The 18090-nt window shown below is 41.8% G+C and overlaps 1 protein-coding gene across 1 annotated transcript; it reads left to right on the forward strand.

Annotated features, from left to right (window-relative positions):
- The first annotated feature begins 4572 nt into the window (after nt 1–4572).
- Nucleotides 4573–15218, forward strand: LOC110476173 (protein-glutamine gamma-glutamyltransferase 6-like). Its single transcript, XM_021540923.4, has 12 exons — nt 4573–4780; nt 5113–5352; nt 5878–5996; nt 6852–6980; nt 8188–8365; nt 9169–9304; nt 9684–9787; nt 10577–10819; nt 11364–11690; nt 12672–12829; nt 14474–14607; nt 14908–15218. The coding sequence occupies exons 1-12, from the start codon at nt 4588–4590 to the stop codon at nt 15059–15061; spliced, it is 2115 nt and encodes a 704-aa protein (XP_021396598.3). The 5' UTR covers nt 4573–4587; the 3' UTR covers nt 15062–15218.
- The last annotated feature ends 2872 nt before the right edge of the window (nt 15219–18090 follow it).

Below are 18090 nucleotides of genomic sequence, written 5' to 3' on the forward strand. Positions count from 1 at the left end.
TTGCTTTGTAATGATTTATACATTCGATGGGGGTATTACAAGAAATCACAAGACTTCATTTCACAAGCCACTAACCTAGAAGAGTGGAACATTTTCTCCATTGCTCACCTAATATCTGTATTTTTGACACCTATAGTTCCATGAATGGGGAGGACAAAAGCCTAGATGGATGGGAAAAGTGATGCTTGGCAGTATTTGTGTAGCCTGTGGGCACAGGCTTGTCACAGAGTGGAGAACACATGTACATATTCAAAACAGTAACTTAATTCTTATGCATCCTGACAGAGTCCCAGGCACCACAAAGTCCAGGGAGGGTTTTGCAATAGTGTGGCAGCCCAGCAACCCAGGGTAAATAATTCCCCTTGCCCATCAGTGTAAGGTCACTGGGGACAAGGAACACGTTTGGCTTCAAACCTTCCCTGTGGCTCACTCAGGGGCAGCCCTGACCCCACATTTGTCAGTACCTGCAGACAGAAGCCTCTTTTGTGGGTTCCCAAAACCAGCATCTCTGGGTACCAGGTCTCCCCTGAACCCACCTTTAAGTAGCTGTAAGGATTCCCTGTTCCTGCACCTTCTCCAGGGCTGCTGGGACAGGTAATGACTGACCAGGTGAGCTGCCAGGTCACCTCAGAGCAGGATGTGGGGCAATTGTGGTGTGCAAACAACTCTGCCAAACCTGGAGAGTTATATTTGCTGTGTGACTTACAAGAAGTTTAAAGCAGAATTAATAAACCAAAAGAGAGCTGTCAGGAGTAATGGACATGGGCATTTTTTTTGTCTGACAGTTGAGCATACTTCAGTCTGAGGGATCCAGATATAATCATAGATTTTTACAGAAAACAAAAAAACAAACATACACACACAAAAAAAAAAACATTCAAAACTCCTTTAGATTCCCTTTTAAAAAAATGTATTTTAACTGCAGGCAATTAATTTGTCTTTTTTGTTCCCAGCATTCTTTATATAAAATTGGAAACAAAACAGAAAACAGAACTGAAAAAAAGACACAAGGCAGAATGTAGAGGTGAGGAAAATAAGAGATCATCCCTTCTCCTGACACCCCTTTCTCCTCATTACAGTTCACTTGAAGTCCAGAGCAGTCTGCACCTACTCTTGGGACAAATTGGCAGGGCATGTTTTCAGGTAAGCTGTCACACAGGATGAGGGAGGAGAGGGCAGGAGGGAGCTGCAGGAGCAGGGTGCCTGTAATTACAGTGGGCAGGGCTCACACCAGAAAGGCAGCTCTGTAGCTTCCTCCAGGGCCCAACCAACCTTGCCATGCCAAACAGCTACAGAGGAACTATGTGCATGTATGATGAACAGCAGACTACAAAGAAAAAATTATTAGAAGCAGAGGCAGCCATTAAACACTTCTCTTTACTTAACACAAGTCCCCAGCCACAGCTGGTGATCCCCCCAATGCCCCCTCCCTGGGAAGTGCTGCTCCTTACAGAAGAAATGCAGATTATAGGTAATCATGTCAGAAACAGGTAATGAGAAGGAAGCATTTTTACAATAATGTTGTGACAAAGACAGAACAAATTACATGCAGTTCTGTGGAAGACTTTCAGATAGATGTCTTTGAAAAAAATAAAAAGTGGGGGGGGGGGGAAAGCTACTGGCAGTAACACTAATTACTGTAAATCTACTTGGATTACTCCTTGACCCACACAGATGTGCTCTACCATAGGTATGTTAGTCTACACTTGACCTCTGTACATACAGTCCTCAAAAACCTAAATTGACACAAACCAAAGCATCTAAAATTAAGTTGCTTTTGTCTACTTAAGGTAATATTTCCTTCATTAGACCACATTTTGGACACTTTTCTCTGTGAAGTTCCAGAATATTATCATCTTTCCTCAGTCATTCACCAGTTTTACATAAGGATAATTGGATTCAAGATTGTGCAATTAAAGCAGTCATCAGTGGATGCTCACGTAGGATATCACTACAAAAACAGTAGCTACCAACCACAGGTCACACCCAGCTTGTATAAACTCCAGCCTAAACTCCAAGTCCAGTCTTGAGCCTGTCATTACTGCTGCAGGTGGAAGAGGATTTAGAATGTTCTTGCACACTTTTGTAACCGTAAGCTGAGCTACGCACGAGTGTGGAAAAGAAGAAAGAATCCTTATGGCAGGTAAGTCCATCCAGCCTGATGGCTCCAGACATCCCTCTTCCAATCCAGATGAGCAATATTTACTGAGGAACCAAGATAAATTACATCTAGCTGCTCTCTCAGGAACTTTGCTTTTTTAGGTTAAGTGTACTTATTGGTTTTTCTATTAGAACTGATTTTATTTTTTCTTTTATCATCATGGGTCTTGAACCATTTTTTTCCAGTAACACAGAAAAGTAGAGGAAGAAAATATTTTTCTATCATATCAATTAACTGCTCTAATCAGTGCTTTTGCAGCCACCTAATTAACTATTGGCTAGTGACTGGGGCATCAAACTGCTGCATGGAAAGCCCAGGCTGTAAGATCAAATGGAGCCTGGCCTCAGCCAGGTCACTTGGTGGCCTCTGGGCTCCCAGGAGGGGCTCTGCCAGCCAGGTGCTGCTTGTCTGTCTGAGAGTGCACTCACTGTGCTCACTCTCATGCTGACAGAATTACAGAAAATAAGTTTTCCTCACAGGCATGGAAGAAAGCAAAAGAAATTATAAGATTGAAATTGAAACTGGGAAGATCAAAACAAGGATAAATTTGAGATTCACATGGACAAAAGACTGGCATCAAGCTTTATTGTGCTCTTGCCACATATATGAAACTTTTCTTTCTGATCTCCTGCACATGCTCTCTGGAAATGCCTGTGTAGCCATGAACTTCACAGGACAAATCAAAGTACTGATGTAGTAAATTGTTAGAGCAAACCAATGCTAGCCACTGCCTTCTTTACCTTTCCTGCTTCTGCTCACTTCCTCTCTTCCTCTGATGGATATCTTGTCCTTGCCTGTGGCATTCCACTCTTGACAGTCTTTAGCAGCACTGTTTAGGTCCTTTAACATCAGAGCCTCACTAATATAATGGGTTGCCATTAAATCTTCTATGCATACCATTTTTATTTACAAATGTGCAAAATGCTCTCAGTTTCCTGCATCCCTGCACAGCTCAACACGTGGTGCTCCCTGCCCTGCAGAGCCTGGGCATTGAGGATACACATGGATAAAATGCAGCAAGGCAAACTCCTTTTCAAACCCTGACTCCAAGTGCCCTTCAGAAACACCTTCTAAGTCACCCTTAAATTAGAGGACTTGAAATTAGGAATGATGCTTTCCACAGGTCCCGTTCAATTAAATATGGTTAAGGCAGGAAAATGAAGTGATGATGCAAGCAACATGCTTTCCAGGCATTTCACACCATGTAACTCAAACATCACACTCCTGCCAATGGAATTTTTGTCTCCAGGTGACACATCTGAAGCACGACCCTTAACTCAAAACACTCACACATGCTTATGCACACAGACTACAGGAAGTCACTTGCTCCAGGCCTTTACTGCCTGGAGTATGCCTCGGAAATGCACATTTCTTCCAAAAAGCTGAAAAATGAGGATAATTACACTTTTATCAAGCCTTCATGGACTATAACTCCGTGCTGCAAACACAGCAGAAAATTGAAATCTCACTCTATTATTATAGTAGAATCCTATAGATTCTCTCAGACATGAGCCCCTTTCTTGGTTCAGTGAAATGACAGAAATGTTGCTTACAGCACCATTATTCTTCACAGGGTTAACAAGCTCTAGTCAGAGCAGGAGATTTGCTTCACCTGAAACTCCTCTGGAATATCATACTGGGAAAGGGCACTTTCCAAACACCTGTTTCCATAGGGGAATATACATTTTTCTGTTTCTCCTTGTTTGTTGTTGTGGGAATTTTTTAATTTATCAAGGAAAAAGAAAGCTTGAAGCTTTTGTAATCTGAGCTCCACTGTCCCATTTTCAACATTGGGCAACCTATCATGATACAATAGAGCAAGCCATAGCACTGCCTCGAGATATGCCACTCCTCTGCTTGTAATCTTTTTCCAACAGAGTGTGAAATAACAACCAGCTTCAAGCTACAAGACTGTAAATTAATTTAGATACAAGATACGTGAGAAGATAACAAGCAAGTTCCACACTGAAGATACCAACCTCCTAGCCATCATTTGTCAGGCAGTGTTTCCAGAATCAGCCTTGCATCTCCTGATGAGAGTTTTAATAATTTTTTTCTGTAAATCTGTAAAACATTACAGGAACTAGATAGCATCACAGAAAAAGAGCAGGAGCATGAGGAATAGAACAGTCTTCAGATTTTAACAAAGTCTTATCTAAACACAAAATATTTTGATTTTTTGTTTAAATCAAAGATGAATTCTCTGAATTTTGGAATGATTTTTCTCTTTCTGAAAGAACCTTACAGAAGAGGGTTCATCTTCCAGCTATTTGTTTAACTCTCTGGCCTTTTTTCAGTTTTTAATAACAACGGATTTTCCTTTGTTCTTATAGCACATAATGCCAGCTATATATAATATAGTAAAATTAGTGCATTAGACACAATGAAAAAGTGTGCAAGTCTGAAAGAAAATGTTTTAAATTAACATGTCTTGTGTCTTTGTAGACCTAAAAATAGGAAAAGTGAACTGGCAATCCAAACTAAATAAAGCTGCACACCACACCTCTGATTACAGCAGCACAGAACTCATCTTGAGGAGAGGACAGCCCTTCAACATCTCTCTGAACCTCAAAAGAACAGCACAATCTTGGGACAACCTCACCTTTATTGCAAGCACAGGTAATCTCCCCATGGCAGTCATCTCATATCCAGGCTATTCCAGCTCCAAAATAGTTGTGCCTTACAGGTCTACATGGCCCATTCTTGAAACATTAAGGTTTGTCCTGTTTCACTCAGGATTCCTTGTCCTTTTAGGCTCAGGAGTTCCAATTTTAAAGTTTAATCTACACCTTAAGGCAAGAGACAGTAAATAATTCAAAGGAAGGCAGGATCTATCCTCATTTCAAAACCAAGGCTCCATCTCTGCTCCTAAGGCCATCCCTGCAACAATACATTTTATCCTCATAACATAATTCACTCCTGCCTCTCACAAACCACTTTCCCTCTGGCAGGACCATCTCCAGCAGAATCCCAGCAGACCAAGGCCATATTTTCCCTTTCTGAGGAGGGTTCCAGTGGCTGGAGTGCAACCCAGGAGCCCAGTGAGCCTCGCTGCCTGAACTTCACCATCCTCAGCCCAGCCGATGCCGTCATCGGCCGATACAAACTGCAGCTCCAGGTCCTTGCTGGGAACAAGGTCTCTTCCAAAGTCCTGGGCCAGTTTGTGCTACTCTTCAATCCCTGGTGTCCAGGTATGCTCTGATGTGTCACCTCCTTCAAATAGCTCATTGTCTCAGCCAGGAAACCTGGGTGTCACAGGAAAGTCGGTACCTGACAGTCACAGCTACAGAAAGTTGTTTTTTTTTGCTTGACATCAAGGATCAGGCTTTTGTCACTTCTTCAGTGTTGCAAGGCATCAGAGACTAGACTCTTGCTTGTAGGATAAGAAATCAAAGGCAGTAAATATCCCAAATATTAATTCTAGAATTTTTTTCCTCTGTTATTTCCTGTGATTCTTGCATTCAGTTGTAAAACAAGTAACAAGTCCCAGTAAGATACATACTGTGCTTACTGAAGGGACAGGAACACAGTCAGTTCTGAAAGGAATTTTATGCTTATTTTACTCACTCTCTAAATGGCTACAGAGGTGTACCAGGCAGTCCTAAGCCTGGATGCATGGGCAGTCTCACCTGATCCCTAGGACTGCCCTCTATTTGAGATTTTCAGTTAGAGCAGAGCAATTTCCTTCCAGCCATCATGTCTCATTCTGCTTGTAGATGATGATGTCTACATGGCTAATGAAAAGGAGCGCCAGGAGTACGTCCTGAATGACAGTGGAATCATATTTCAGGGATTGGAGAAAGATATTCAAGAAGAAGCTTGGAACTATGGACAGGTAAACAGCATCACCTCTTCCAGAACTTTCCAAATAAGAGTAGTGGGTAAATAGGGTCTTGAGGAGAAAAAGATCATTCTCTCATAGTATAAGAGTTCAATATTCCTCACTTCAGATTTTCTTACAAATATGTATCTCATTTATCATTACATTACATAGAGCAGCTCAGGATCATTTCCCCTGTATGGCATGTACTCATACATAAATAAAAGAAACAAAGCAAAATTTTAGTCAAATTTTTGACCCTTGTAGAGAGCAAAGAAAGCCACTGGATATTGCAAAGCCAGTGCATGTAAATATTTATGCAACCTGTTCAGTAATGGGGCAGAAGACCCTAAAAGGATTCCCCAAATGTACTCAAGTGAAACAACTCGTGCTGGAATTTTGAAGAGCAGTTTAGCCCTCCAAGTGTAACCACCGCAAACACAGTCAGAACTACAGCCCTATTTTTGTGGGTTTCCTTCAGTTCAGATCACCTGATAGAGGTGGAGGCAACCCATGAGAGTAAAGCTTTCATAACAGACAGGTGCCTGAAGGGGCACAGCAGGATGTGGGAGGGTGTGAACCCTGCTGAGCCCAACCCACAGTGCTCTTGTCTTTGCCACCAGGTCACGTAATGTCCTCGTGAATGCCAGTGGCCACAGCCCCACATTGTGCTCACAGACATCCTTAAAATACTATGGAGAGTTGGAAGATTAATGGTTTTCTTCTTGGCCCAATTTTCTCTAACAGTACAGAAAACTCATCTATTCCCAACATCTTCCTCCCATGCTCGGAGAAGGAAACTAGGTGGGGAATTTATCCTTAAGTTTATTTATGAAATCAGCCTTAATATATTGCTTGTTTTGATTCCAGTTTGAAGAGGACATCCTTGATATCTCTCTGGCTGTTCTGGACCGGAGCCTGAACCACCGTGAGGACCCAGCTGTGGATGTCTCCAAGAGGAACAGCCCTGTCTATGTGAGCAGGGTTATCAGTGCCATGGTAAAGTGATCCAGCACTTACAGCTGGAAATGCACCTACCAACAAAACCCCAACCCACACTCATGCTTCAGCGTGAATTCCTCAATGTTTTGTAGATGTGGCCAAGCAAAAAATAGCAAAAAAGAGGTAAAATGGAGATTTAGTCTTCTTCCCAAAAGTTTGCTCATGACTGAAGGAATGTTTCCAAGAACTTCTGAGGAACATTGAACCTCACATGTATTTTCCTGACAGATTTTTAGTCCATTAGATCTTTTCACTAATTTGGAAACCTTTGTCTATTCTGAAATCACTTGCTAAGTTTTTCAAACATCAAGAGAAACACAAAATATTTTGGAAAACGAGTGCTGGTTCACCTGCAGTAGATGACTGAATTTAGCATTCTTTACTTAAGGGATATTTGTTTGGTGAGGTTTTTAGCATTTCCTGCAACAGATAGTTACAACTCCTCAGCACACACCTATCCTCACAAACACATAAACGCACAACTAGACAGATGAAAAGTTTTCTGGTTTATAAATAATATATGCCTCACCACATTTCTTAGCAGATTCCTCCTTTAGAACTGATATTTTTCAGCCTTTTGGACAGCACTCACTTTAGGCATTCTCAGCTTCAACATAAATAACTCTACTCAGATGTACAAAACTACTATAACTAAAAATAATTAAGAAAAAAATACTAAAAATAACTTACTGCATCCTGTACCACTACACTTGATACTTGAACAGGGCTCTACAATGGATGTTTACAAATACATGCAACCACATCTAACAAGTCTGGGCAAGCAGTAAGTACTGTCTGCACACTTGCAACAAATGCAAAGAAGAGAAAAGAAGGATTTCTCAAGGCTTCCATAAATCACTTGAGAATGTGAAGCATCATGAATGCACAGTCTAGCAGAGTAATGACATACAAGGAGGTGAGATCAACGCATGAAACAGAGAAAACATAAACAGGTGTCAGTCAGTACATTTGGGACCACTTGTACTGAAAACAAGGCAGTTTTGAATCACCAGATTCTACAGTCTGGTCTGGGTTTGGTTCAATTGTGGCCTTTGAGCAGACAAAATTTTTTCTAAAATTCAAATATTCTGTCCCACCACCCCATCGACGAGAGCAGTGCTACCCACACAGCATCACTTCTAACTATTTCCCTCTCTCTTTTCCTGTAAATACTTCCATTCTCTCATGAGAAGGACTCTTTCAGGTTAACAGCAACGATGAGAAGGGGGTAGTGGAAGGGAAGTGGAGCGGGAAGTTCCGCTCGGGAACAAACCCCCTGCGCTGGAGCGGGAGCGTGGCCATCCTGCGGAGGTGGTACCGGGCCAGGTACAGACCCGTCCGCTACGGCCAGTGCTGGGTCTTTGCAGGAGTCTCATGCACAGGTACCCTGGGAGAGGTGGGACTGAACCACAGAGGCAGCTCGCTGCGAGTTCTGCAGCCTGAGCTTTGTGACAATTCTGCTCGAGCTCTTTCAGCTTCGACAGGCAGAGTGAGGAACCTCTGCTCTCCGTGTGTGAAGGGTTAATCCTTCACGTTGTATAATAACTCATGTCAGCTTTGTGGGTAAACGCAAAGCTTTGTGAGTAAACAAAAACCAAAGGGGTTTTCCAGGCTGGGTTTCCTGTTTCAAAGCTAGGATTCAAAGAAAACCAGTATTCTTTTAAGTCCATCTTCTCACACTGCCAGTTTTCTACTGATGTATCTTACCTGCTGGTGAGACAAGAGTAAGTCACAATTCTGAGGACCTGTAAAGGGAGCTGCAAGTCAGGAAAATTATTTCATCCTAGCAGTATCCAGTCAAAGATGTTCTGAGACACCAGAATATCTTTGGGGAAAATACAAAGGAAAATTGCGATTTTAAATTCCTCTTATCTCTGTAAGTGGAAAAAGAAACAAAGAACAGAGGGAAAATGAGAAAGAGAAAAGGATGAAAATCAAAGATTAAAATAAATGGGTGAACCAAACTATTATTAAAAAGGACATGACAGCTAAGAATGTCATGTCAGTGGAAGTGTCTTTTAAGCAATCTTGCACAATGACTGTGACTTGCATCATAGCTGAAGGGAAATTTCTGAGGGCTTGTTTCACCACTGAAAACATACACTAAACTGTGTGATCAACAAAAAAACTTTCTATATGTCTGCAAAATAGGTTTACAGAGCTTTTATGGCATTCTATATTGCAGTTCTGAGATGCTTGGGAATACCTACTCGTGTTATTACAAACTTCAACTCTGCCCATGACAAGAACCTAAATCTGAGTGTTGATAAGTACATTGATGTGTCTGGAAACAACTTGCACTTGAGTGAAGACAGTGTGTGGTAAATATACATATTTCTTTAATATTTCTTCCACTAGATTCCCCCCTAATTAAAAGATCTGGAATCATGCTCCTGAAAAACCACCCCGACCTCATGCTCCCAGATATAAAACTCCACTCCAGACCTTTGGCTTTTTGTTCAGGAATGTCCAATATTGAATTAGTGACACTGAAAATAAGTATTTTTCTTTTACTATTTCTTTTGCATAATATCCCAACATTTCTCAGAGGTATAATACAAAAAGCTGACAAAAAAGGGAAAGGAGGTACTCATGTAAGGAGTACAGCAGCTGCTCTCTCCACAGAGTTTTCATTCACTCAATTAGGATTATTTCTTGCATTGTACAAATCTGATATTCTGCATACTGCCTCCTTTGCAGGAATTTCCATGTCTGGAATGAAAGCTGGTTCATTAGAAGAGACCTTGGCTCTTTTTATGATGGATGGCAGGTTTTGGATGCAACACCCCAGGAAAAAAGCAAAGGTAACACAGTTGTGTTAGTTGTAAATATTAAAACCTGTAGATAGTGTTACTCCTAAAGATTACCAGGACTAAAAAATTGAAATTACCAAAAACCTCAGGACAATTCTCTTCTATATATTTCCTGTAGATGTAGCATTAATTTGGGTGCACAAGAAAAGCAACACCCACATCAATCTCCAGTAAGGAGCTTTACTGTCAGCCTCTGGATTGCTGACCAGCATAACAATTCTTTCTTTTTAAATTTCAATTTTCTGCCTCCACAAAAGCGAGTACATCTTATGTTCACTCATCTCACCCTTACTTGTCTTAGCTCCTCACATAACACAATCCCATTCTTCACTACCAGGTTTAACAAATTCAGTTTTCTGGCTCTTCTCAATGCACACCCAGCACTGTTGATTCCCATCTCTTAGGTCTGACTGTACTTCTGACTCCTCTCCTTTCCCCTGACAGCTTTGCATGCAGCCTTGCAGCCTTTGGTGGGTGAGAACATCTCATGGCACACATCACCAGAAGCTTTAGCTCTCCCTGCCAGCCTCCTCTGCAGCCCCACCTTCTGATGCAAAGTGCATGTGGAATCTCTGAGCATGCTGTTACCACATTACACAGACATAAAAACAGTGTACTTGACCCAAATGTGTCTTTGGAGTGGCTGCCTCTCCCTCTTGCTGTCAGCATGGGGATTTATGTTGTTTTATTTCTCCCAAATGTGTCTTTAGAGTGGCTGCCTCTCCCTCTTGCTGTCAGCATGAGGATTTATGTTGTTCAACTTCTCCCTCTCTAATACAGGCATTTATCAGTGCGGTCCTGCCTCCACCAGAGCCATTAAGGAAGGGGATGTGAACCTGGATTACGACAGCCCATTTGTGTTTGCAGCAGTGAATGCTGACTGTGTTACTTGGATTCGCTATAGCAAGAAAAGAAAAGAGAGAATTTATTCTGATACCAGGAAGATTGGAAAATTTATCAGCACCAAAGCAGTGGGCACCAACTCCCGTGTGGATGTCACTGCTAATTACAAATATCCAGAAGGTAAATTCTTTATTACAATAGTTTTGCCACTGATGATCAGATGTGAAAAGAATTAAGGTCTTTGTTGGACTGAGTACTGACAATTTCTTTACTTCTAGAGCCAAGAAATAGAGAATTTTCAAAGTCTTAGGGCTCCTTATCTGTTGATATTGATTCAGTTCAATTCTCCAGCCATTCTGTAGAACTGTTTTGGGAGAATTTCTGCAAAAAGGTTTTTCATCCTTCTCAGTTTCAGAGGAGATGGCAATTGTCCCATCTTATGAACTGAACTCTCCCAGAATTATCCTTCTACTGCCCACAGCTTCTAAGAGGTACCCACAAACAGCCACCTGGAGCTGATGGGCACATTTTACTTTCCAGCCTTCGTGGCCATGTACATTCATTTGCTTTTGTGCCAAAATTCACATTAGGGTTAGACCTCATTTTCTCCTCTTGAGTATCTTTGCCGTTCTCAGCTTCCCGAAATGTCTGAGATCAGCCATGGCTCCACTGCACTATACCCAGTAGCTACATGAGATCTCTGAGCATGGTATTTCCAATGCAGGATCCGTGAAAGAAAGGCAGGTGTACAACAAGGCACTGAAGCTGCTTGGTGTGAGAAGGCCTGGGAAAAGAAGCAGAATTCCAAGATCCAGAAGAGGATTTTCAAGGGCACAGCCTGCAGAAACCCCCAGCGTCTCGGGGAAGCTGCTCCTTGATGCATCTCCTGTGGTTGGCCAGGACATCCCCCTCACTTTGACACTCAGAAACTTGACCTCGGATTTTAACACCGTCAAGGTTAAACTGAAGGCTTCAGCCATTCTCTACACCAGAAGGCCCAAGGCAGAGATTTTGCAGTTGCATAGGTCTGTTAAACTTGGATCTGAAGAAGGTAATTTTAATTACAGCTTTTATTACGGGACAAGACATAGTTTTGGGTTGTGGTCAGATCACATGAAAATAAAGAATGGCTGATGACGTGTACGACCTGCAAACAGTTGGAGGTCAAGGCTATTCAGGGGAAAAGAAACACACATATTTTCCCTGTCTTAAGAATTTGCTTTCAGGCACTGACAAAAAAGAGACTGAGCAGGGTGACCTTTTGTCTGACCCAGCATAGCCACCGTTGGTGCTACATTATGACCTTTTCTGCTAACAGAGAACAACTAAGAGACATAGACTGGGGATTAGTGAGCTGCTGGTTCCCCACAAGCAAAGCAAAAAGACAGATTAAAGGGGGAAAGACAAGCCTACAACTTTCACAGCAGCACAACAGCAACCACCAACTGCAGGAAGAGCTGCGCCACCTGCAGAGAGTGGTCTCTGCCCTGCTTTTAGAGGGACAGTGCTGAAAAATGAGGGGCAGCACAGATGAACAGAACTACCCTCTCAAGCTAATACATAGCACATTAGAACTCATTCCACAGTTCCAGCAGAACTCTTCTTCTCACTATACTGAGTTCCATTGCCTTCCTCACTGGCACAGAAACTCTGATTGTGCAAGGCAGAGGCTGAACAGCTGTATCTGCAAGAGCATTAAACCAACCCACCTTCTGACCTCTGCCCTCTTTGAAAAGGAAGGAGCAATAAATCCCAGCTTCAGATAAATGAAAAAAAACACCAGCAGGTATTGCCACATCCATCCATCCTCAGATCTGTCCAGGTACCAAACTGTACCTGATCATTTAGTGCTTTATGTAAATGTAAGCAGGAATCACCCATGAGCATCATTCCTGTCTGTTGGTGTCAACACTCACAAATGTGCAACCCCAGGGTAAAAAGAGTATCACTCCTTAAAACACAGGTATCTTACAGATAGCTGATACTCAGAAAAAAATAAGAGAGGGAAATTTTGTTTCTGTTTCCATTACAGTGAAAGAGATTTCTTTCAAGATCTCCTACTCCCAGTACAAAAACTCTCTGATGGATGACAGGAAGATCCTAGTGACTGCTGTGTGCCAGATCAAACGGGGAGCCTCACTTCTAGTTGAGAAGGATATTGTACTCCAGGATCCTTTTCTCACCATCAAGGTAAAAGCCAGCCACCTCTGTGACCCTTGAGAGATGTGCTGAGAAGCACCAACTGCAATTCCTACTCCATCTATTTCTCATGGGAAGGAGCATGGGAAGTGAAATCATGTCTGAGGGTGATCAGATCTCATTGCTGTAGTAATAGGCCATAGGATACAAATGAATTGAAATACACTAAAAAAAAGGAAAATCTTTCCATGGCATAGTTGTGCTGGAATATTCTTGCCAGTGCTTGGTAATGTGGCACTGATAAAGTTCTCAGTGTTACAGTTTACAGGGTAAGTTTACCTAAGGATGGACAGGCAGAATACAGACAAAGAAATCTCATCCATATTTAGACCTTTTGTTAGAAAAGTCTGATCAGTATCTTCCAGTTTATTTAGGAAGACTGGTTTTTACCAAAGCCACCTTCCTTGACCATCTGATAATGCCTGGGGCTGTGAGTCGCTTTATTACCAACATTCAGAGAAAGTTCTTTAACTGTATCATGCTAAGTGTCACTTTTCACCTTCTGCAACACCTCCCAAGTGATTAATTAGAACTGGAGGCTTTCTCTTTCTTCCACTTTTAACAGACTTTTGACAAATGTACAATGAATAAAAAGCAGTTCTTAGCCTACAGGAAAGATCCTGCACTATGTTTGCCCAGTCCTGGCTTTGCATGGCCCATCACATCCACATAAACGAGCTGAACTGGTTTTGGACAGCAGATTTAAATGCTGCATAACTCATGGGATCAAATGCTATCTGCTCATCTTACTGTAAATAACATAGAGGGAATATGGTAATGTGCGGAGCCTTTCAAGGCCTCCAGACTAGATTAGCTGTCCCAACCCACTCGTCAGTAGCATACAAGAAAAGCAAGGTCACACACAGGAGTAAAAAAGTGTGGTTTTTTGCAGGTTTGGCGATTTCTGAATACCAAGTTCTAGTGAGACTTTGTAAAAAGTCTCTGTGCTGTGCCATTCAAATAACAGAGCTAGTTTATGTAGGGCAGGCACCTGGATAAAATTACTTAAATTCAGTGATTAAGTTTTAAGAAGCATTTATGTTTCTGTTGACTGAGTCTTCCGTATAAACATGGAGACAGTAATAGAGAAATGCAATTGGGCTGATGGACCTCTCAATCATGTTACCTAATATTAAATTATTTACAAATATATACCAGATATACCAATTCTACACTATCTCAGCCAAAATAAGGCAATGAATATGTTTATTTGCTAATTTGCATTCTTTTCCCTGAGACACCAAAATTTACCTCTGTCTCACACCTCCCATGTTCTCCAATCCCAAACCTTTCATTTAGCCTAGTTAAAGCTAATTTAAGGTGCCTCCAGTCGTTAATCATATATGCCAATACTTGTATGCTCATTCTGTTCTCACTCTGATGAGTATCATGTTATACATGAAACCTTGCACTGACCTAGTTATAAAAGGGACTAAATGGTAGATTCTACAGCAGTTTGCTGATTCTTAGCCACACTGGATGGCTCATTCAAGGCTGAACTCTGTTGCCCAAAACTATTCCTGGCTCCTTTCTGCCCAGGTGACCCTAAGAGGGTAAGTGGTTTGCAACGGGAATGAAAGGAGAGAAGCATTATGGACTGGTGCTGTGGCTGAGCAGAACGTTTTCTCTCTGCAGGTCCTTGGTCCAGCTGTGGTACACAAGCCTGTCAGTGTGGAGGTGACATTCACCAACCCTCTGTGTGATGAGGTGACAGACTGTGTCCTGAGAGCTGAAGGCAGTGGCCTGCTCAAAGAGCAACTCCGGATCCGGTACGTGAATGCTTCTGGCTGGGCACTGTTCACTCTGCTGGGAAATCTGGAGTACCAGTGGGTATTTTAAAATGATTCTGTCAACCTCATGACTTTCATCTGCACCAGCCTTGAACAAAATGCCACCATGTCAGTACTCTCCATACAGCAGATGGAGTTTTTTGCATCACTTTTGCCAAGATTTGAATTACGGGATGCTCAGGGAGTAGAGAGGATACAGCCTTAAACTTGGGTACTCAGAAGAATACATAGCAAGAAATTTTCAGCTGCTTTAATTTACAAATGCATTCTCTCTTTTAGTGTGGAAAGAATGGCCCCCATGGAGACTTCAACAGTGAAATTTGAAATCATTCCCTACAGGAGTGGCACCAGGCAGCTTCAGGTGGACTTGGTTTGTACCCACTTTTCAGACATTAAGGGATTTGTGATGCTTCAGGTGGCTCCTGCTCAGTGATATAACCTGCACAACAGTTCAGCTTTGCCTGTTTATGAGGCTGGTGCAGTGTTCATGCATTCTTATGTCTGGAAGTACAGAAATGCAGATTACTCAGCGAAAATAAAGTGATGTAATATGAACGGAAACTAATAAAAACGTACCAGAGATTATACTGTAAAGACAGTGTCACCTTTTTCATTCTCTAGCCTGTTTTATGGGCCTTCACACATACAATTACTAGTGGGAATCATTATATAATTAAACCTGAAGGAGAGGATCAAGTGTGATGGTTTCCAGCACTAGAGCCTGTAGCAATAATAGCAGCTGGATTTCCAAGGAATCTAATTTAAAATCACAAGTTTTATAAGCTTCATGGAATGAAATTTAATTATCACAGAATAATAAAATGGTTTGAGTTAGAAGGAGTCTTAGAGCTTATCTTGTTTCAGCTGCCTGCCATGGGCGACACCTTCCACTATCCCAGGCTGCTCAGAGCCCCATCCAACCTGGCCTTGGACACTTCCAGGGCTGGGGCAGCCCCAGCTTCTCAGGGCACCCTCTGCCAGGGCCTCACCCTCTCAGGGAAGAATTTCTTCCTAATATCCAGTCTAAACCTACCTTCCTCCAGCTTAAGGCCAGTCCCTCATGTCCAATCTCCCTACATCCTTGTGAGAAGTCCCCCTCCAGCCTCCTTGTGCTTTTAAGCACTGGAAGGAACTATGAGGTGTCCTTTAAACCTTCACTTCTCCAGGCTAACATCCACGAAATACATTTTATTCAGTACTAGCCAAAGTACTATCCAGGTAGCTGACATAATTAAATTCTAGAATTAAATTTATAATTTAATCTTATTGTTAGAAGGAAAACACAGCAATAAGATATGGCAATGATACAACAGAACTCTCTTCTTATGACTGGAAAAATGAGAAGCCACAAAAAGTAGAGAAGTAGAAAAAGAATGACATCAGAAAGATGTACAAAAACTCACAATTAACAGTCACTCTTCCTCATGCCACAAAGCTGTTTATAGCAGATCATCATTCACAAGGGAGCCATTGTGCCACCCATATCTAAATCCCTAATGTGTCCAATCACTCCTTGCAAAGTTAACAAGCCAATAAACCAAAGATCTGAATGCTCCTAAGAGACAATTTGACTTTTTCTCCTGACAGTCAGTATTGTCCAGCAATGCATTCCCCCAGAATCTCCCATGCACACAAACTGACCCTGTGACACAAATTAAACTGAGGACTCATTTAAATATTTCTTTGATTTAAAGCTAATGAAATCTTCAAAACATGTAAAGTCCTATTTTATTACATCAATTACAATATTTTGTCACCCACACATATACTTAGAATGGATGTAGAAGCTTGGTAAAACTAGTCAGCCCAGAGTGACTGGAATGAAGGTTGAAAAGGACACACACACACACACACACACATACACACAGGAATTCAGATTTCTCCAGGCAAAGGAGAGGAGAATAGGTAGCTTTGCACCTATCAATTAAGTCTTGCAGGATCTTGGAGAGTCAGGGTATACCAATCCACCACTAGCTTCAGAAAAGGCCTTGAGGTAGTCATGGTATTTCAGAAAATCTCATTAAATTTTCCAAGAATGCAGACTGACATTACATTTAACACACAGTACAGCCAAAACATTCAAATTCCTTCAGTATTCCTTCTTAAACACAATCCAGGCAATTATTTCAGACAGTATTTGTCACACGAGCTTGGAATGACCTCATCCTAATTAAGTACCTGTAGAGGAAGGCTGCAGTTCAAAGGGAAACCAGCGCTGCAGAGCCTGTGCCAAGTGCCAAGCTTTGCAACACTGGCTGGGTTTTCACAGCCTCAGCATTTCCCTCTGCCCTCAGCAACCACACCCAGCTCACTTTGAGTGTGAAAATGCAGATCTGGCCAGTGCCACGCAGGAGAAACACGTTCTTCCTACATGAGCCATGAGACAACTGTTCAATTAGGCTAATGATTATTACAGAGAAAAACATGTAAGGGCCCGAGGAAGGATTTAAATTGCTTTTCTCAAACCTGCAATCTTTACACAGCCCTTGGTCAGAAGTCAGTGGGAGTCAGTGGAGTAAAATATGGCTAATTGTCAGTATTTTTCTTTATAAATATGCAGTTTAAATAAGATCATGCCCACGAGGCTGACCCAGCCAGCCCTCATTCCAGTCTAATAACTCAAAAAAAAAAAAAAATCCAGTGAGCACTCACTGATATGGCACGTTCATAGCCATGAATTGGTCTTGAAACACTGAAATCAGCCTCCAGGGTAGTGAATGCTTCTCCTTATCATTCTGTTCTTCTAAGTTTCTAGATCCACATTAAAAAAGAAAAAAAAATCAATAGTCAAAGCTGCTGGTTTCAAATCACATTGATCTGCCACCAAAGCCTCACTGCTTTACCTCTTGGTCTGTCGCTCTCCTGTGCTGAATGTGGAGGGCACTGGTCACTGTAAAAGACAAAACCAAAGGCACACCATAAGTATTTCTGGTTGCTCTAAAGCAACAAGAAATTCCCCTCAAAATAAAAATTCATATCTAATTCATGCTTATCCCACATCAAAGCTGGAAATGTAGACACAATAAAAGGGTGTATATAATTTTTGGTCACTACATTCAGAGAGAGACACAGATATTAAAGATGCTCACAAAACTCTTTAAGCTTCTATTTTTAAAGGAAATAAAGTTTTTATGGATTTATGCTTGCACCTGTGAAACAAGTATCAGGGATGCAGTGGATAGAGAAGTGACAAAACCAAGTTTAACAAAGGCAAGTGCTGGATTCTGCACCTGGGATGGGGCAGCTCTGGATGTAGGGGCAGCCTGGGGACAGGGGGCCCATTCTCACCAGATGGAATGCCAGTACAAACACTTGACTACTACATGCAGAAGTCTCTTTTGGGTGTTAACCTTCTCCGTGGGCTTTTTTAGCCCATTTTAGTGTCAAGAAAGACACAAAGGGACGATAAGGTCTCTTTTCAGAGTTGAAGTGCAGGAAATCCTATGCAGGAAATCCTACTTG

Source organism: Lonchura striata, chromosome 20, assembly GCF_050655825.1.
Source record: "Lonchura striata isolate lonStrDom1 chromosome 20, ASM5065582v1, whole genome shotgun sequence".
Lineage (NCBI taxonomy): Eukaryota > Metazoa > Chordata > Aves > Passeriformes > Estrildidae > Lonchura > Lonchura striata.